We start from the raw sequence: 19785 nt of genomic DNA on the forward strand, positions 1-19785 counted from the left end.
CTGAGAAAAGCTTTCTCCAGCTTCTCTGTTTGATTGTTCCTCCAGGGCTGATTGGGTCTGGTAGCTGGTCTCTGTGCCAGGGTGGTTTTTGAGGAGTGCCACGTTTGTTCCCAAACCCCAAAGGCTGGAGCCTCCCCAGACTCCCCCTTGTGAGAGGAGTGTGGAAGGACACAGGGCTGTGGGCAGGGAAACCCACAGCCAAGGGAAGCAGAAGGATGGCTGGATGCTCACACACACGTGTGAAGGGACAGGGCTGAACAAAAAGTGTGGGTAACCTGGGTTTCATTTCCTACGCCAGGATACAGTCCTTGGTCCTGCTGACGTTTTGGGAAGAATAATGAATTCCTCTTTTTTTTTTTTTTTATTTATTATGGCAGGATCAAAGTCTGTGCTGAGTGACTGGTGGGCTGGCCCGGAGGAGAGCAGTGCAGAGCTCCTGGTGTCCAGCAGTGCCGAGGAGGGGGTGACCCCCAGCACTGCCAGCGCGCAGCAGGGGCGGGACGGGGATGCCCAGGCTGGGGAGGGCTCCCCACTGCCCCCACTGAGCCCTACCCTGGCACAGCAGGAGCCCTGGGACAGCTCAGCACCACACAGGTATGGCCTTCCCTGCTTTCTCTCTTCTCACTCGCTGTCCGTGCTCCGGAGGCTGCGGATCAGCCAGGCTGCTCAGGGCACTACAGCCCAAAGCCCTCACCTGTCCTGTGGGACCTGGGACCTGTGCTGGGGGTTCAGTGGCTTCAGGTACCTCCCTCGGGTCCGAGCTGGCCGAGTGAAGGGTGTTTGTTGTTAAAATGCAATAGCTGTTCCTCAAATGTACACAGATCTTACCCCAGTGGCTCTGTATGGCAGGTACCTGTCACTCACTGAACAGCCTGTTTTGTGTGGACCAGAACTGCCAGCTGGTTCAACCTTTTGGCCATTTGTCTGGAAATAGAAAAGGAGGGAGAACAAGGGCAGTGCAGTGCAGCCCCATGTCCTGGTGCTGTGTGACAGTGTGGGGCTGTGTGGCCAAGGACTGCAGTGCCACAGCAGCCTGTGACATCCAGCACAGCCGGATTGTCGGCCTTGCAACGCCCTCATGAGACAGGGAAGTGCATCCCCATCCCAGCAGGGCAGTGCCCACCCAGAGATGGTCCCTGGGGCTGGCCCAGGTCCCTCCTCGTGTCCTTTGCCAACCACTGGCACCCCTTCCCAGGTCCCCACTGGGGTTTCAGTGGGACATCAGGCAGCGACCACACACAGAGGAAACCAGTGCTTTTACCCCTGGAGAACAGGGGTAAAGTGCTCCTGGGGAACCAGTTCTCCTCTTCTGCCACTTGGCTGAGTTTTTCCATCCTGGTTGTTCGCAGCTTTCAAACCTGTTCAGTGCTCCTGTTCCCCCAGCATTCCTGGTCCTGGTCTCGGTGCTGACGTCAGGATTAGTGGGAGCGTTAATAGGTGACAGCTGAGCAGAAACAGGCACTCCTGTAACTTTATCATCTCACATTTGCATCGGGCCGTTGCTCGCTATGGAAACATCGCCTAATTTACATGTAAATAGCTTTTCCCCGGTGTTTCCTTTGTATCACACCTGTTAATCACGGCGGGCCAGGGGAGTGCCGGTCCCTGCCGGGGCAGGGGGAGCTGAGCACGGCAGTTCAGCCTGGTGTTCTGTCCCTGGCCAGGCCTGGCTGTGCCGAGGCTGGGGAGACGTGCAGGGAAACCACGGCAGGGAGGGTCCCTCCCCGTGATGCCGAGCTGAAAGCTGCCCTCCCTCAAGGCCGGGGGAGTGGGGTCACCACTGCTGGCTGTTTCTGCAGCAGAGATACGGGGTTTGATTTGCTTTACCTGAAAATTGAAAGGCACATAAGCTGGCAGGAGAGGAGGATCTTGTGGAGGGAGGAGCAGTAGTTCCCTTGTTGTCCTTCTGGCCGGGTGGGCTTTCCAAGGCACCCAAAATTCGGCGTGTACCCTCGAGCCTTGCAAAGTAACCACTGAGCTAAAGAACTTGTGGAAAGGCTTCCAAGTGATCAGTGCATGAATGTCAGTTGTATAAGTTGCACAGACTGTGAGAATGCAGCTTTCTTTGGTCAGAGTGTATCATGCCATGGACTCACAACAGCAATAATTCCAGCCCCTGTGGCTTTCTCTTGCCAAATTCCTGCTCCGGCTGCAGAAATGTGCTGACATTATACCAAGCTCTGTGTATTTGCTGTCTGAAGTCAAAACCTCTGTAACCTGGGCTCTCCCACTGCAGCAGTGTTGTCACTGTGGCATCCAGAGGAAGCACTCTTCCCTCTCCTGGGGCACTGGGGCTGTTCGTGCACTTTTGGGGAATTATCTGAAATGAGTGCAAGGGATGGCCTTGAAGGAGCAGAGACCATGGCTGACTGCAGAGGCAAAACAAAATCCTTGTTGTGTGCCAGGAAGTCACAAGTTTTCATCTTTGGAGCAAATGCCTCTCCTGTCTTACTGCAGAGATGCCAGTCTCTGTTTTTTAAAGAGTTTTGGGGTTTTTTCCCCCATGGTTAAGAGTTGGCAGGTCATGTGTTAGCTCTGGATGAGTTCAGCCTCATTTCCAGGTGCCTTCCCCAGCTAAAGGAGTGGTTACCCTGACATCTGGATGTTTTCACAAGCAGACCCACGTGAGCCTGGGCTTTGTTTTCTGGTGATCAGCCTCCACCATGTGGGGGCTCGTTGGGCTTGTGAAGGCACCAGGACTGCCCTCCCGACAGCCCCAGCCCTCGGTGGGAGCTGCTGATCCGAGGGGAAAGGCTCCGTGTCCTCTTACCATTCCTTACAGCACCCAGCCCTTTCTTTGAGCCTTAAACCCGGGGGGGAGAGAGGCTGGGGGAGAGGGTCTCTGAGAATTAGTGCAGAGAAAGATGATGACTATTTTAAGGCCTGTGCTGAGGGGGTGGAAAAAGGCAGAGCTTATGCCAGTGCTGCTTCAGCTGCATTGAGGGGGACTTAGCACAGATGGATTGTGCATTACAAAATGTAACACATAATTCAAGCTGTCAGCTTAATCAGACTGTTTCCAGGAAGCAACCTGTAAAAGAGAAGGACCTCTTGTTTGCTGACCTCTGATCCGTAGCCTGCTGCAGATTGTCATACATTTTGTTTTTCTTTATGTTGGTGTCCCTTCCTTCCCCTTCCCTTTTTATTATTGTATCCCTCTCGAGTGGCACCCTGGAAGGACCACCCAGCGGGAGGAAAACAATGGGAAACGAGCCTGCCGCTGGAATACAGGGTTTGTAAGGCTGGGGGAAAAGAGAAAGCACTGTTTAACTGCCTATGTGATCTCCCGGGTATTGTTTTGCTTATTAAATGTCTAGGAAACTCGACCAAAGGCACGGCAGCTCCCACTTAATTGTTCACTGTTGCCCAACACTGCGAGGGAAAGCACAGCTTTGGGTCCAGCTCAGCCCCAGGGCGAAAACGCTGCAGGGTTTTGTGCTCGGAGCTGCTCAGCCGGGGCACTGCCAGCCGGGGTTAACTGTGGAAACGTGGCAGCTCCTGCACACGGAGCAGAGAAATTAAACTCCCTCCTGCCCCAGCTGGGGTGTTCATCGCCGGTGGAGACCTGGGCTGGGAGCCCCACAAAGCGGCAGCCGGGGCCCTGAATAGCCATTTACACCCCCGGTCCGGGATTAGCCGCCGCATTGTTTCAGTGGTTAAGTCCTCATTTGCATCATTATAGAGGTGCAGCCTCATCAAAACCCCTCTGAGGTCCCCGGGCTGTCCCCATACCTGTAGGTGGTCACCAGATTTGTTTCGATTGTGGAGGTGAAGGAATTAAACTGCTCGGCACAGGGGTAATTTCCATGTGGCATCTCAGCCCATGGGCTGATTTTTTGCTGGTTTGTTTGCTCGTGTGTTTGGGGGTTTTTTTCCCTTCCTACACAGCTCGGGCAGTGTGGTTTTGCTGTTTGCTTTGAAAAGCTCAGACGAGGGTGGTTTTTTTTCCAAGGGCTGCAACGGGAATGTATTTACAATACCTGTGCACTTGGGGTGGCTCCAAGCCCTGTTGGTCTATCCTGGGATGCTGGCAGGGCATCCCGGCCCTCCGGAGGCAGGGAAACACAGTAACTCCAGAGACTTCTCAGCCAGTCACTCCTGCGATCTGCAGCGCGAGTCTCTGGACAGGGAACATGATTTCGAGAAGCAATACTATTTTTCTACGAGGCGGGAGATGCACGTGGCCTTTAAAAACAGCAAAAGTGCGTTTGGTTGGTTTGTTTGTTTTTCCCAGTGCATATGGCACAAGGACAAGCAAGAATTAGTTGGGTTTTTTTCAGTCTCTTTAACGCAGGAACGAAAACAATTTCCATTCTGCCTTGCTTAGCTCCCGTCTAGACCTTCCTCCCGTCGCAGGCTCCGCAGTGCTCAAGTGCTGGCAGGATCGGGGCACTCGTGAGCCTGAAGGAGGGGCTCTCTGCCGATACCTGGCTCTCCTGCCGAGGCTGATACGCCTGCCGGCACTAATACCTTGTTGTGTCTCCTGAATGGTTTCTTAGGGACAAACACTTGTGGAGTTAATTGGAATTCACTCCTCTGTGAAACTTCACTGGAGCAACTGGAAAAACAAACATCTTTGGCAAACAAGGTTGGAGCGCTGAGATTTTCTAGGTTAAAAGACGAGCCAGGGGCAGTGGGTGCTCGGCTGTGCCCTGTGGAGTGAGGCCTCAGGGATGAGATAGGGATGCAGGAAAGGTGAGGCGTGTCTGGATCCTGAGCCTCAGGACAGGGACAGACACCGTGACAAGGGTGACCCCGGCCCAGCTTCCTCACGTCTGCAGAAGTCACAAGTGGCTTCTTACAGTTTCCACTCTGAGCATTTTCGAAGTAAAAAGTGGTAATCAATGACAAACATGTGATGGCTTTTCCCACCCCCTTGTCCAGACCAAGGAGTCTCACGCGTGGGGTGTCCCGCTGACGGTGCTGGCTTTGTTCCTCAGGGACACGGAGGTGCTGCAGAGTCACCTGAGCCACCATTCCCTGGTCCTGGAGCAGCACCGGGCTCAGGCCCCGGAGGGAGCAGCAGAGATTTCTGATGACCTGCTGGCTTTGGAGGCACAGGACAGCCAGGTGGGCACCCGCACCTTAGAATATGTAATTTTGGCTTTTTTGGCCCATGGCGGTGACTTCTTTCTCTGAGGGCTTTAGGGTGTTCTGGGAGCCCCACGGGGTGGTGGTGTGCACAGCTGGGCTGCAGGGGAAGGTGCAGAAAGGGGCCTTTGAGCTCCTGATGTACAAATGGAGCTGTTGAGTCCGTCAGCTCCATCCCTGTCAGCACCTCTGGTCCGAGGCAGGTTGGTGATGACCAGCAGCAGGTCCAGCTTCCTTGTCTCTGATCACTGAACCACGTCTGTCTTCTGTTCTAACTCACTGTCACATCAGTGACAGTGAGCAGATGCAGGACAATAAAATTTTCTCCTGAATCCAAAACGTTTTGGCTAGAAATCAGTTACAGATCAGTTAGGAAACCTGGAGTTCTCTGAGGTTCCTCCTCAGCACCGGGGGCTCATGGTGTTGTTAAACAGCTGTTTACTGAACGCTGAGTTGGAGCAAAACATCGAGTAGATTTCACAGACTCAAGTCCGTGTTTTGTGTCCCAAAACAAAGGCCAGAGGAACACCCTGCAAGTAGGGTAATTTAACACCTAACAGAAACACTGGATTTCCCTGGGAAGTACAGATCACCCTGAAGGTACGTCGGGGAGCACTCCAGGTGGAGAATAACGGGCTGTGGCTGTTCTTGTTTTCAATGCTGCAGGCTCTGCCGATGCTGAGAGAGGCCCTTCCAGGAGAGCGTGGGGATGGGTCACCTGTCCAGGGTGAAGAGTCGTCCTGCAGTCTGCCATCGATCCCGACAGACGGGGAAGGGGAGCAGGCGGAACGCGCTGCCCGGCTCACCGGCACGGGAGAACCAGGTAACAGTGTCACAGGGCTGGCCCCGTGCCCAGGGTCCTGCTCTGGATATGGGTGTGTTCTGCCCAAATCCATATGGGGCTGTGCCATAGCCACTGGCAAATTAGCGTGGATTTGTAATAGATTTGGCAGATTTTCCTAAATATCTCAGCATCACTTGTCATTCTGGTTACTTCCCAAAATTAGTGATACCTGTGGTGGTGGGACTTTCTTCAGGAGTTAAAAAGCCAAGCCCTGTGGTGTGTGCACAAGATCTGTGGGTGTGCACATGTTTACAAAGCATCTCCTGTTTAGAAACTGGAGGATGTATTCGCTGCCTTTTGTTACTAAGCCAGACTGCAGAAGGACTTACCAAAAACAGAAGGGTTCATGGAGGGGGAAGCATGTGGGGCTACTTCCCAGCTCAGGAGGTGAAGGTGTCTGTGAATCCAGTTAATTTCTGTGGCTAAGGAAGGAATATATCAGTGCAGTGAGGGCAGCTCACTCGCTCTGCCCTCGGAGCATCCCTTCCATCCCAGGCTGGGCACAGTTAGGCTGCCGTGCTCTTTGCACAGCAAATGCAAACACGCTGCTTCAGGTCTCCTAAATTCATGCAACTGTTATTTGCAGAGGTGGCACAGACTTTGATTTAAGCTGATTTCCACGGTGGGTGTGATCCCCTCTGCTGCTGCTGGACAGGAGCGCAGCTTTGCCGCGGGTTTGTTGTTCCCAAATCCCGTCGGGTCTCCAGTTCTTTGAGATGTTTGGTTGGCTGGGCCTTGTCTGGGGAAGCTACAGAGAGGCAGGGCAGCTGTGGCACGAGGTGAGTTCCCAGTAATGGATAGTTTAGATCAATAAAGAAGAGATAACAAAAGTGAGAAATTAAAGGGAGTGGGGCTCAAAAGCAAACAACCCGGGTCTGATCGCTGCGCTTTGAAAGGGTTTCATTACGGCGCGTGCACATCCAGGAGTCACAACCTCGTGTGAAGATGAGAGCAGGGAAGAAAGCTCAGTGGAAAAGATTCCCATTACAGGTGGGAGGGGTGGCTGCATATTAACCTTGAGCCTGATTATGCAGTCAGACCGTGGTGGTTGGGTGTTGCGGGGCCGCTCACAGGGGGTACATTCAGCCGCTGCACACGGAGCACAGAGAGGAAAGGTCAGATCAGACAGTCCAGCTCACCCTGGCACAAACCAAGGTGGAGAGCAACGGGGCCTGTTTGGTTCCTTGGTTGCACACTCAGCCCGTGTGGATATCCGGCCGTCGAGCCTTTCGGGGCTGGGATGGGTGTTATGGGGTCAGTCTCTGTGGGGAAGATCCAGTAATTATTGGGCAAACCACACGTGTTCCTGGTTTGATTCTCTCCTCGAGGAGTTGACTGGAGTTGTTAGAACAAGTGTGGGGCAGAGCCCTGCTGGTGGGAGCTGTGCCTGTGCCAGCCAGGAGCCGTGGCTGTGCCTCCTGTACCAAAACTGCCTGAGAGCATGAATTTTGGGCAATAAGGCCTTACCCTGCTCTGTCCCCCTGCCCAGCTCCCTCACGCTGTGGTGTTTGGCCACAAAGGTGCTGGTGCAGGCATGTCCTCAGCTGCTCCTGCAGCCCTTGCTAGGGCTCCCTCCAGCCAGCACCATCACTGATATTCCCAAGGAGAATTCCGGCTCCCAGGTTTGGATCTCTGTAGCTGCCAAGGGGTTTGGTTTGCTTCTCCCCACCCTGAGTTTTATGACTTGCCAGTCCTGGTTTTAGCCACTGTTTTGCCTATGAGTGTGTCAGGGAATTCTCTGTTGCAGATTTTCCTGTCAGGGACCCCGGGGGCTGTTCCATGTCAGTCAGGCAAGAGCCACGTCCTGGTGACCATCCCCCTTCCCGATCTCTCCCAACTCTCTCACAGAACAGGCATGCAAACACAAATGCTTCCTATGTGTAAAAATGGCAATAAACTCCTTAACCAACCCCAGTAACTGCAGTTCACATCCATCCCTTCCAAGGGTGCTGTGTTGGCTGTTCTGCAGCCACGCTGTCCCCAGGAATGAGGCTGCTCACCCCTCACTTGAAAGCCGAGTTGCTCCTTTCAGACACGATTCATCTTCAGCCCATGATCTTCTCCAGGCTCCTTGTTGTGCTCCCGCTCCTCCCTGCCAGCCAGCTGCTCTTTCCTTTTTATCATCATTATTTGCTGTGGCCCCAGAGCTCTGAAGTTTTCTGTGCCTAAAATAGAAGCAGTGGCTTTTGGGCTGGAACAACTCGTTCCAGGGTTTTAGTTGAACTGACACTTGATGTCCATCCACATAAGGTTATTTTGCTGTGCGACTTTTTCTGTGCTTAAGGGATACAAATTTTGGGGTGGTGTGGTTTTGGTTTTTTTGGGGTTTTTTTTCAGTATTTGCTGAGTTCTTGAAGCTTTGGTTTGAAACACCAGAAGCCTTTTGAGGCTTTGGGGTTGGATGGACTTTGCTGTGGGAGCCGTGTGGACGCGCTTCCGAGCAGTCTTTGGGATGGCACTTTAGGAATGCTTCTGGGCTTTTGGTTTTTTAAAAAGAGAACCAAAATATTTATTTAATATTCTGCGAATATTCCTGAAGTGTTTGTGTTGGCTCTTTAATGCCTGTCGGGGAGGAAGGAGGTGGCTGTAGGGAAAGGGCTTTGGGGTGTGGGATGTCCCTCAGAGACAGCCTGGGCTGGTGCCTGGAGCTCCTCTGCACAGAGGCTTGGGCAGGGATCTGCTGAGCACTTCCCACCCGGAGCAGGACCCGGGAGCTCTGAACACCCCTGTCTGTGCTCAGCTGGGGGCCTGGGGGCACCGTAACCCGGAGCACGAGTGTGGGTTTGTTCCCAGAGCCCTGCCCGGAGCCCGTGGGAGGCTGTGCAGGGATAACTGGCTTTAAAAGGATCATAGCTGGTGCACAGTCTGCCCAGAGAGGAGCTGGGCTGATAACAGCCATCTCCTTTGATACCAGGTTATGTGAGGATACAGGGGGATATCTGGGCTCCTTCTCATCTCCTCCGAGCACGCTTTGTTTTTTATCAGGGAAGACGCGCAAAAGAAATTGTTCAGCTCTTTGGCTGTTCCTGAGGTGGGTGAATAACGTGAGATTAAAAAGGATAAAAATCCATTATTTCTTGTTTTGCTGGATGGCTGCTTAAGAGTCTCATTTATGAGTAGGAAATTGCTGATTTTATTGAAGGGGCAGGCTTGTTAAATCTTTAACAAAACCAGATTCTCTCTCTCTCTCTCCCCCCCCTTCATTTGTGTCTCTGATTTGAACAGACATTAAGGCTATGCAGGATTTGAATAAAAATGGTGTAACTGCTCCACTCATTGGGCTTTGCTTTCCCAACGGCCTGTGTGTCACCTTCCAGCTCCCCTCCAGGTGTAAAATATCCAATACAGGAACAAGGAGGAAAAGCCCTCTGAAGAAGAAATAAATTAGCCCTTCTTTATATACCCTAGGGGAACATGAAAGAGCACCAACCCGATCCTGCTTCCCTTTCCAGGCCACCTTTAATGAGCCAATAATCCTGCCAGCGCTCTGCCCACGCCCACGCCTCCTTCCCCATGGGCTCCTCCTTTGAGCTGGAGGCTCAAAGGTTCCCAGGCTCCTCTTGGAGTGCACTAATAAAGGAATTAATAAGTCTCACCCAACTTTTCCCTTTGTTTGATATCTTCCATTCGCTGTGAGGGAGGAAGTTCCTCCCTGTGCCACGGGCAGTGGCTGCTGGGGCTGCCAGAGCTGCCCTGGGGCAGCACCAGGCTGGATGCTGGGCTCAAATCAGGCTGGGGGACGCCCTCCAGGAGGGGGTGTTTGACACTGAGGTTCCTAAAAGACCCCAGAGGCTTTTTAGGGTTGTGAATTCTGGGTGGGAACTCTTCCATCTTTAAGCAGAGGCAGCAGCTTCTAAAGGCATCCTCAGTGGATTGCCTGGGACAGCCCAGAGTCTCTGGTGGGAGGGAAACACTGTGCTGTGGAGGACTGTTTATAAGAACATTTATCCCTGTATTTAATTTAAAGGATGAGGACGTATCTGATGGTGTTTGACTGCAAGTGCAGTGGTCAGTGTGAGGAGGGTGGAGGAGCTGTTCCTCTGTGCATGAGCACAGCTGGATTCCCAGGAAAACCAGCAACCTGGAGATCTACCTTTCCCATTTCCAGGCAGACAGGGGCAGATATGCAAAGTAGCCTTTTTAAAGTGGGATTTGTGCTTGAGCATCGTGTGCTTTGGAAACAAATATAAAGATGAGCAATTGTCTGACTCCAGTGAATGAACCCATTTGCTTCTGCCTTTTTATTTTAAATAGATCTTTACAGAATGGAAATGAGATCCACAGAGCAGGGGGGAAAAGGGAAGAAAGGAAAGTGTGGATCAAAGGCTTTGAAATAGTTGTTTGGTTTGCCCTTTAAGTCATAAAAATCCCAAGACACGTCTAATCCAATTTTTATTGAATTTATTTATTTATTATTGTCTAATAATTTGTCTAATTCAAGAGAATGATTGAAAACACTGAGACATCAAATAATATTGAAAGAACTGTAACATTTCAAAATAATCTACATTTAAGGGGAAGGAGAAAAGAAATAACCTTGCTTCTGATTAAAGTAAATGGGAACTTGGGGATTAAAAAAAAAAAAAAAAAAGTAAAAATACTCCAGAAATCTTTTAAGCTTTGCTTAGAGCTGCCATGATCCAAAACAGTTCTGAAGAGAAGCTCCGTGCTTGCTCCTTTTTCTGAAACGAGGCAAAAGGTGTGTAAAACTTTCCCAGTTTGGCAGAAATCCCCATCACAGCCTGATTGCTGGGGGGGGAGTGCTGTTCCCCTGCTTTGAGCTGATTTCCACTCCCCCAGGAGCAGACCCTCTGGAGGCAGCTGCCATTGCTGCTGCTCTGCTCACACCTTGGGAAACCAGAGCTGCAGTGCTGTGGTGGGATCCAGCTGTTGGCATTGGGGTGTTCACAGCTCCTGTTTTTCCTGCCCAGGTGGGGATATGGATGATGACAGTTCCAAAGCCAGTGACGGCCGGGAGGCACCTCTGGAAACCAGCTCTTCGTCGGATGGAATAGTCCTTCCCTTCTCCAGGTGAGGGCACTGGATCTGTGACACTGGAAATGCTTCCACAGCACGAGAAACACTGACAGGAAACCACCAAAGCTCACGGGATTTTTTTTTATTTTTTTTTTAATTGTTGGTGGTTTATTTTCACTTGAACCTGGGTTGAAGTTTGTGTTTCTGTTCACGTAACAGAACACGGGGAGTCTGAACACCTCAGGAACCGTCTGTGCCAAAGCCAGGTGTGGTCTGGCAGCTGCTGTTCCTCGTTTAAGGCTCAGTTGACACCTCGGTGAACCCTGGCCGAGCATGTCCAGCTGCTTTTGGTGTCAGCTTGGGGCAGGATGGGAGGATACTGGCCGTTGAGAACGTGCCTTTCTGGTTTCCAACAGAGGGTGTTAATTCACCTGAGGGGTGCAGGGTGTGCTGGTTTTACTAAAAAAGGAGAGAAGAGGTGGTTGGTGTGTTTTAACCTTTGGCTCCGTGGGCAGTGCTGTTGGATGCTCCCTGTGCTGTCACTGGCGTGGGACAGGGATCAAATTGGTGCTTGGGAAGCAGCAGAAAATGAGGATAATGCAGCCAGCTCCTGGAATGCTGGCCAGGCTTTTGGTCCTTCCCTGCCCCTTTGGAGCAGCCCAGCACATGGGTGCTGTGGCTCCAGCTGGAAAACCACCGGTGGGGACACTGGGGGAGGGACTGCAGGGTCTTCAGGCAGGTTATGAACTCCTCCCTCCTCCATGTCCATGACACGGAGCTTCCTGGAGGGTTTTTTAGGTTGCTGTGGGTGAGGCCAGTTCCAGTTCTGCACTTGCTGTTAGGATGACAGTGTTTCTAGAATTCAAGCCCAGTAAATACAGGCTGTAACCAAGTATTGATGAACGGCGTTCCTGCTTTTGTGTGGGATTAGTTCTCACTGTCTCAGATTCAAGTTTTTTCTCCTCTTTTAGATTTTTTGGGGACTATGAGAATGGTGTTCCTCATGCTATGAAATGCAAGGGTGCTCCTATAGCTGAGTTTTGGAAGTGTTAAATGTTAGCCCTTCCCTGAAGCCTAGAACAGCAGGAGAGCAGGATCAGGCCCTGAGAACTTGCTTAAAGGATCACTGAATCTGAATAAAATGCATAATTTAAAATGAAATATTTCTTATTTTAAAAAAAAAAATCCTCTGCAAGCTTTATTTCAGCTGCTGCTGCACTGCTGGCTAATGGTGCCTCCAGCCACGTCTGACTCGATCAGATGCTGTTTGGTTTTTTTGCATTTTTTTCCCTCTAAATTCCTATTTGTGGTAGATTTCAAATCGTTCCCTCTGCCCTATAATTTCAGGCCTTTCGGTGCTGGGCGGCAGCACACGTCGTGCACCGATAGGTGATGATGCTGCCTTGAAAAAACCCATAATAAATCTCTTACAGTGACTTAGAGTTGGCTTTTCTAAATGACTCCAAGCCAGCACAGCCTTCCCAGCGCGGGGTTTGGGAACAGCCCCTTGCCTTGAGCCCAGCCCCGGCTCCAAGTGGAGCCAGAGGGAGGAAGAGGGAGGGATGTTTGCAGCCAGGCCGTGCCGCGGTTCCTGGGCTCCCCTGCAGCCACTCCTCGGGCTTTATTGCTTTCACAAGTGGTCTCAAACCCACTACTTGAGAATAAACATCCCTGCGAGCTCGGCCGTGGCACTTTATAAATTCTCCTTTGCCGCGTTTTGTCACTGAGCTGATGAGTGACCCCGGCGCAGACCCCGCCGGACCGGAATAAAAACCGTGGCTCCTCTGATGTCCCCCAGACAATAATTATCATGTGCCAGTTAAGCCCAAACTACAGCTGAGGGATTTTACTTTAAAGCGGAGGCTCGGGCGCAAAAATGCATTTATAGCTCTTTGTCTGGCACCTCATTATGTGTGGGCCTGATTCATTAAGTAATTGGTTTGCAGTTGTTTACATGAGTATTAAGGCTTTCTATTCAGCAGCCTTTGAGATACACATTGTGCAAATGTTGCATGTTATGAATGCGGAATGAGGGGCCGGGGCCCGGCCCTATTGGCTAAACACTGCGCGCTGTTGAAAAGCAAGAGAAAGACATTGGGTGCTGCTTTGCATAGCAATGACTTTCTTAATAAGCTTTACAGATTGATACACACAAGCTATAAAAGATGCAAAGAGATACTCTTAGCACATTTATCCATGCTCGTTTCACTATTATGGGCCTGGAGAAGGGAAGAATTGAGGGCTTTCATACTCGGGTTTTCAGTGCGTGTCTTCAGTGCATGAGACTTAATAGAATCCGATGTTTATTGTATTATAAATCATGGGGAAGTAGGCAGATCTGCAACAGTTTATTATTAAAGATTCTTTCAATGTAAATCTTTTTCTGCCATTGTATTTCCTACAGCAAAATCATTTTGTGGTTGAGTGGGGATGAAAGGCATAATGTACGACGGAGTGAGTCTTAATAGGAAACTGCTCTCCGAGTAAAGACCACTTGTTCCCTTTTGTTCGGCGGTGCATGCCAGAGCTTCCTCTCCTCCCGCGAACGCCGCCGGCTCTACCTCCGCCGAGGGAGCCGCTTGTCCCTGGCCCCCTCCGCCTTCCCGGGGGATGCTTCCCGCACAGCCGCACCTCTGGTTGGCAGAGCGGGCGCGTTTCGCGGGGCAGAGCCGTCAGACCCCGCGCTCCGGGGGGAGAAGGTACCAGGAGTCAGGGCCGAGCGCGGGCGGGCGGCCGGCGATGTGTGTGGCATTCCGGGGGGATGCTGTAGCGATGGATGCGGCCAGTGGAGGTCACTCGTTTTCTGGGAATTCCCCGTTCCGGACGCGAGCGGTGTTTTATTTTCCTTCGGCTCGTTTGGGCTGTCTCGTTTCAAAATAATCTGGAGATTAAAGATGCGTTATCGGCCGAGAACCAAAGCGGGGTGTGGATTTGTCGGGACACCAACGCGGTGTAAAGTGTTGTAAACTTTGATTAATCTGCTCAAGGACTCCGGGGGGGTCTCTGAAGGCTGGTTTTTAGCCGAAAGGAGCCGTTTTACCCAACACAGATGTAGTGACATGCAAATAGAAGCTGGCAGAGTCTAATTCATCTCTTAATTACTCTCTGGGCGATGTTTAACGTGGCCCCGTTGGCTTTGGCCATCGGGGGGCACTCGGGCTCTGTGCATCCCCCGCCTCCCCCCTGCCCAAACCAATCCTGGCTCGGAAATCTCTGCTCGTCTCCGAGGAGAGTTCCCAGAGCTTTGGGGCTGGGAGTGCTCAGGAGATGCACAAATGCATTTCTCCTGGAAATACAGAGAAAGTGGCACTGTGTGGGTCTGGATTCCTGAGAGGTGCACCCAAAACCCAGCCGGGATCTGATTGTTTCATCCCCCCGAGGTACTCTGTTGTCAAATGGCTCCCGTAAGAAGCTGACTGAGAATTCCAGCCCGATTTTCCACTGTCACAGCTGTTTCTGTGAGCTTTGTTTCCTCCCCCTGAGCACCCAGCTGTTGCAGAGGCAGCGATGTTGTGGTGGCGATGCCCTGCCAGGTTTGTGGGGAGAGGCACCAACATCTGCCCGCCGAGGACAGAAGGAATAGTGAATTTTTTGGCAGTGCCCCTGCTCTCCTGCACAGCTCCCTCGCAGCGCTGTGATGTGTCTTTGTGTCAGTGGGGTTTTCTGTTTCAGCCTGGTGGATCTAAACAGAGAACGGTCTCAGACGCAGCTCGATAGAAATCTCTGTGTCCTAAAATAAAGGTCATGCTACTTACAGTGTAATTACTGAAATTCAATGTTATTACTCCAATTCCAGTGTGATGAATGGACTTCTGAGTCTACACTGACTCTGTAAATGTGTGTAGTGTATGGACTGTATATATTTGGCTTTCCAGGGCGGGGAAATCTCTTGGCATTTGGGATTTCCCAAGTTGTTTTGTTGTCTTTTTCACTTGACACTAAAAAATAGAGGTTCAACAGGTGCTCTAGCAAAAAGGTAATCAGGTCAAAATAAAAATTTTCTGCTGTTTTCCAGCAAGCCCCCTCAATTAACGTGGCTCTTGTTGTCCTGGTATTTTCCTCTTAATATTAATTTTCCGTATGGAGGAAAAAAATATTTTCTTGGAGCTTTTTAATTTCTTACTGTTGCAGCATCTTCAATACAAAAAAAAAAGCCCGTTTCATCAGAGAAATGGAGAGATTAAAAGGCCCTTTGAAGTGAAACTGTTTGGGTTTTTTCTTTGTTAGGGCCTGGGTTGAGTCTGGAATTATTTTAGGGGAGAAGCAAGTGTGTAGATGGCTCTGGGAGGGTCAGGCCGGGGATTAGTCGGGGCGGTGGAAGGGGCCGTGCTGCCTTTGCACCCCGGACGTTCCCGGCGGGGTCTGTGGTCATTGTGTGCTCCCTGCTCGCTGCAGCTGCATCTCCCAGCTTCACCCGCCACTCCAGCCCTAATTCCAGGATTTACTCCCTGTTCCCCAGCCCCTGGCAGCGTTTTCCAGCCTTGGTTTGGGGGAGCTGCCATTTCCCGTCTCCGACGTCCTCGCTCCGTTTGCCGTATCCCTGCGGCATTTCCCTGTGCTCCTTGCTGGCTCCCTGCTCCCTGTCTCCCTCTCTGGGGATGGCTGTGTCGTGCCAGCACCCGGCTCTGGGCTGTCTGGGGACACCTGTCTCCCCCCTCCCCTGGCTTTCTCTTTGTGGGAAGCTGGCTTGGCAGCGGGAAGGTCTCCAGACCTTCCTACAGCCATGGTGGTCCTTCTCCATGAGACCACCAGCCTTTGGCCGTGCCTGGAGGACCAAATCCTGCAGCCCTGGGTGGTCCTGCACTGGTGGTCCCTTGGTGGTCCTTGGCAGGGTGTCAGTGTTGGGCCCAAATCACTGACCCACCGGTGTTTGTTCTAGGATTGAAGCATGCAGAGAAGTGGGACAAAAAGTCCCTCCTGGGGACCTCCTGGCATGGCTGAATAACAGAACCCCCTGTTCCCTTCCCAGCAGTGTGGCCAGAGGGGAAGCAGTGGCTGCTGCTGCTGCCTGAGCTCCTGCTCAGCCACTGGGAGCTGAAATGGTTCCCGTGCTGCTGCCCCAGGAGGCACCTTGCCAGCTGGAGCTCTGCAACAAGTGGCTTTTTGCTCCACACCCAGGGGAGAACAGCACAGCCCCTTCAGCACATGGAGCACCTCCTGGGGAATGCTGAGGGTCGGGAGATCTCACCCAAGGCAGCAAGAGTTTGGGGTGTTCAGTGTATTCCAGAGGCTCTGGCTTCAAATGCTCGCTGGGAATTCTGTTGAGGGAATGTCTTTGAAGGAGAAGTTGGGCTGTGAGGCAGTGTGGGGTTTGGCTTGGAATGAAAGGGAAAGGCACTGGGATGGTGCACTCAAGGAATTTGGAGCCCAACATTTTATAGTTTCTTACTGAATACATTAATAATTAGTGGTATCACTGTGAGTACTTCACTGGTGCTGTCACTTGGTTGCCATCTTGGTGGAACCTGGGCTGGGTTTAATGTTCTGGGAATTCCTGTCCACAAAGAGGGAGCCTGTGTGCCAATGGCATTCACAGCCTGAGGAGAAGGAATGGGATTGGAACAGTGTGAGCTTTCTCTGGGTTAAAAGGAAGAGTGGCTGCACCCTGGTAGCTGCAATGTATGAAACTCCCTGCTTTATGTGTGGCTTTCCAGCTGCAGTCCCAAATTCTGACTACCAGGGAGTAACACGAGCAAGGAATCATCCCTGCTTTTTTTTTGTCTCCTTCACAGATGCCTCCACAATGTTGAAATGTTTTTAACTCCCCTCTTTAAGGACTTCTGTATCGGCTGCCAGGTTTTTCCATGAAACACAGCAACTGGCAGGACATTTCAGAGAGCTGACTGAGTCCTGTTGTGGCCGTGGCCACAGCTTCCAGCTGCACCTTGGCATTGGCTTACATTTCACTGCTTGGCCCAGCGATGGCCCAAATATCTCCTATTTGATCTTCCTTATTAAAATCAGCTGAAGGTTTATTTTTAGGGCTTCTTGCAGGGCCGTTGCTGTAACAGTTAATTCTCCCCCATCGTTGCCCCCCGTGTGATTATTCCACAGCCCCAACACAATGCACGCGCTGCACACAAAAGATCAAAATGATTCCAGCTTGTTTGAGAGATTCAAAAGGGCCTGTGATGCTCCAGACACAAGAGCAGCCATTTACCAGAGCAGGCTCGGGCTGCACACACATCAAGGTAGATCAAAGGCAGCGGAGATTGCACATTTCCATGGGGCCGGGGGACAGCCGGGAATCGGGGAGGAGAAGGGAAGGAAGGAAGAGCAGGAGCAGCACTGGGGTGCTTTCATTTTTGTTTGGATTTTGTCTTTACGTACTTTGTGTGCTCTGGAGGGCTGCAAAAGCTCGACAGGGCCCTGCTCCTTTGTACCTGGGTTCAGTGCCAGTGTAGATCAGTGCCGTTACCTGGGAATGACTCCAGGAACAACTGCACCAGTGTTCCTGCTGCACGTGGATTTCTCCACCTTTTAGGTGAAGAAACCCTTGATAAAATAGTTATTTAAAAAAAAAAAAAGTAGTTACAAAACTTACTGATATTTTTTTTAAACCATCTCACAGTATTTTTTAAAAAGTCACTTTTAATCTGTGACATTGTGCTGATTATTTGAAATCTTTTACAGGACTGAGACACGGAAGGAGAAAGTAACTGCCATAAAATCCAAAGGTAAGAGACAAGTGTTACACTACTGAAAAATCAGTGTCCTGTGTAATTTATACTGTAAAAGCCCTCCTACAACTATGTTATGACCTGTATAAAGTATGGGGACAGGAAAGAGTGGAATTGCCCTGTCTCAACATAGGAGCCAACAGGAGGCTGAGGAGAACAAATTCTAGGACAGAGAGGAGGTGTTTGTGGTGCAGGTGGTGTGGAAGGAGTCAAGATCTTTGCAGAGTTCAGTCAAATGACTGTGAACTGCAAGTGGAGGAAATCCAGAGAAGGAGAACCTGAGGTTTCCTTGGTTTTCCCACAGCAGGACATGGGTGCAGCTGGATGGTTTTGTCCATTGCCCAGCTGGTTTTGTTCTGAACTGGTGTGTGCACCCTGCATGTTTTCGCTCCCCAGCATTCCAATTTTCCCTTTTACCCACCCCAAGGCCCTCAGGGGCCTGCAGACACCTCTAGCTGAGCCTCCTGCCAGCGAGGCAGTGCTGGGAGCCCTTTGCCTGGAGCCCCGCTCCAGATGCTTGGCAGTCTGGAATGGCACAGTCCCAGAGGCGTGGCACTGCACCGAGGTACGGATGCCATCAGCAGTGGCTGCTTTGGTGCCACTTGAAAGGCTCTCACATCCCCAGCCCCGTTCCTGGAGCCATTCCACACGGGAGTGAGTGCGGGGCTCGCTCTGATGTTCCTGGCGAAGCACAGCCCTGCGGCCCAGGGGGCTGGGATGGAGGATGAAAGATGCAGCTGCTGCATTTGTAGATAAGGTGTTTGTGGAGCTGGTGCTGTCAGAGGCCTTAGCAGGGCCTCAGACACGAGCTGCAGTGTGTGTGTGAGCGTGACAGCCTTCCGCCCTCCGCCGCCTCCATCCCCGGGCCTCATTCCAGGCATTGCAGCTCCCACACTGCCTTTGGAGAGCCAGCAGCCTCTGGAATGGTTGGGAACAGAGAGCACAGCTCTGTCAGCCACTGCAGCCTTGACTTCAGGTGCCACACTTCCCACTGTGTTTTACCCCCGGGTCAAATGAATTTACATATTGAGAAATCTCTCGGGCGCTCTGAATTGCAGGGGGGTTCTGTTGATGTCAGGGAAAGGGTTTGCCAGTTCCCAGAGCTGTCAGTTAAAGCCATGTCTTCTGTGGAGACCAGGCCTGCCCGGGTCTGATCTGATCTCCAAGTGGTTATTTTTTCCTTGTGACGTCACTGCCATGTTTGTGCCAACTCTGTGATGCCATGGCCCGCTGGTGACTTCACCGCGGGGTCAAGTAGCAGCGGGAGAAAGGGGAAGAGAATAGACAAAGCTGCAATTCAGGCAGCAGCTGGTCAAGTAAATTGGTTGGAGTGGAAATGTTCTGCCCAGCTACCTTGAGGCACAATGGAGTGGGAGTGCTGAATGAAGCCGCTGTCCGGGCACAGCCGCTCTGCCCTGGGCACCGTGCGGGGCCGGACACACAACCTGGGCTGGGGGCTTCAGACTGCTCCTCCTCCAGCAGCCACGGGGCCTGGGGAGAGCTGCCCAGCGGTCGTGCCTGTGCCAGAGGGCACCCCTGTGGAAAGGGTTTTACTGCTGTGGTTTCTGTGTCCCCCCACAGCGTTCTGGGGCGAATCCGACGACAGCAGCTCCGAGCTGGAGGCCGCCCTGCGCCCGCAGACCCACAGCGCCCAGTCAGACGACTTCGATGACTTCTATGCTTGAGGTTCCCTGCTGACTTCTGGGGAGAAGCAGAAGCGTTGTTTCAGAGCCCCTCACCCTCACAGTGAGTGTGCTGTGGGCTGAAGTGCTGCTCGGCACTTTAGGGGCAAAGGAAATGTAAATACCAAATAAACACCACGGGCCCTACACGCTGTACGTGTGCTCTCTCTGACCCGGTCTGACAGTAACCCTGCCCCCTGAGAACCCCCTCCTGAGGCTTGTCTGCATTCCACTGTTTGGACTCCAGAGCTAGACGTGGTTTGGAAAGCAGCAGAGAGCATTGTGGGTACGCAGACAGGCACTGCTGGGGCGGGCTGGCTTGTTTGATCTTTATCTTCTTCTGCAGCAGATCAAGAAGAAGAAATGCATAAAATGTCCATTTGTAATTCAGCACATTTTGGAAGAGAGCAGCATTTACATGTGTAGAGCCCCAGTGCTTTCCTGCTTTTCCCTGCTTTGTGAAATCTGTGCTGGTGCTGCTGTGTGGACATCACAGTAATTGGATGACTCT

The 19785-nt window shown here is 51.8% G+C and overlaps 1 protein-coding gene and 1 long non-coding RNA gene across 4 annotated transcripts in view; one reads left to right on the top strand and one right to left on the bottom strand.

The window, feature by feature from the left end:
- The window catches only part of KIZ (kizuna centrosomal protein), a 29295-nt gene extending 9874 nt beyond the window's left edge, over positions 1–19421 (top strand). For all 3 annotated transcript variants that reach the window (XM_064650917.1, XM_064650918.1, XM_064650919.1), the window contains 6 exons: positions 378–594; positions 4941–5070; positions 5758–5914; positions 10867–10966; positions 17546–17589; positions 19174–19421. In XM_064650917.1, coding sequence (XP_064506987.1) covers positions 378–594; positions 4941–5070; positions 5758–5914; positions 10867–10966; positions 17546–17589; positions 19174–19277 — 752 coding nt within the window. In that variant the 3' untranslated portion in view covers positions 19278–19421. The remainder of the gene's footprint in view (positions 1–377; positions 595–4940; positions 5071–5757; positions 5915–10866; positions 10967–17545; positions 17590–19173) is intronic.
- On the bottom strand, positions 17430–19174 carry LOC135412292 (uncharacterized). The gene is made up of 2 exons (XR_010429554.1): positions 18616–19174; positions 17430–18510 (listed from the first exon to the last, which is right to left on the bottom strand). It is a non-coding gene; the product is annotated as an uncharacterized LOC135412292 (long non-coding RNA).
- Positions 19422–19785: the final 364 nt, after the last annotated feature.

Source organism: Pseudopipra pipra, chromosome 3 (assembly GCF_036250125.1).
Source record: "Pseudopipra pipra isolate bDixPip1 chromosome 3, bDixPip1.hap1, whole genome shotgun sequence".
Taxonomy (NCBI): domain Eukaryota; kingdom Metazoa; phylum Chordata; class Aves; order Passeriformes; family Pipridae; genus Pseudopipra; species Pseudopipra pipra.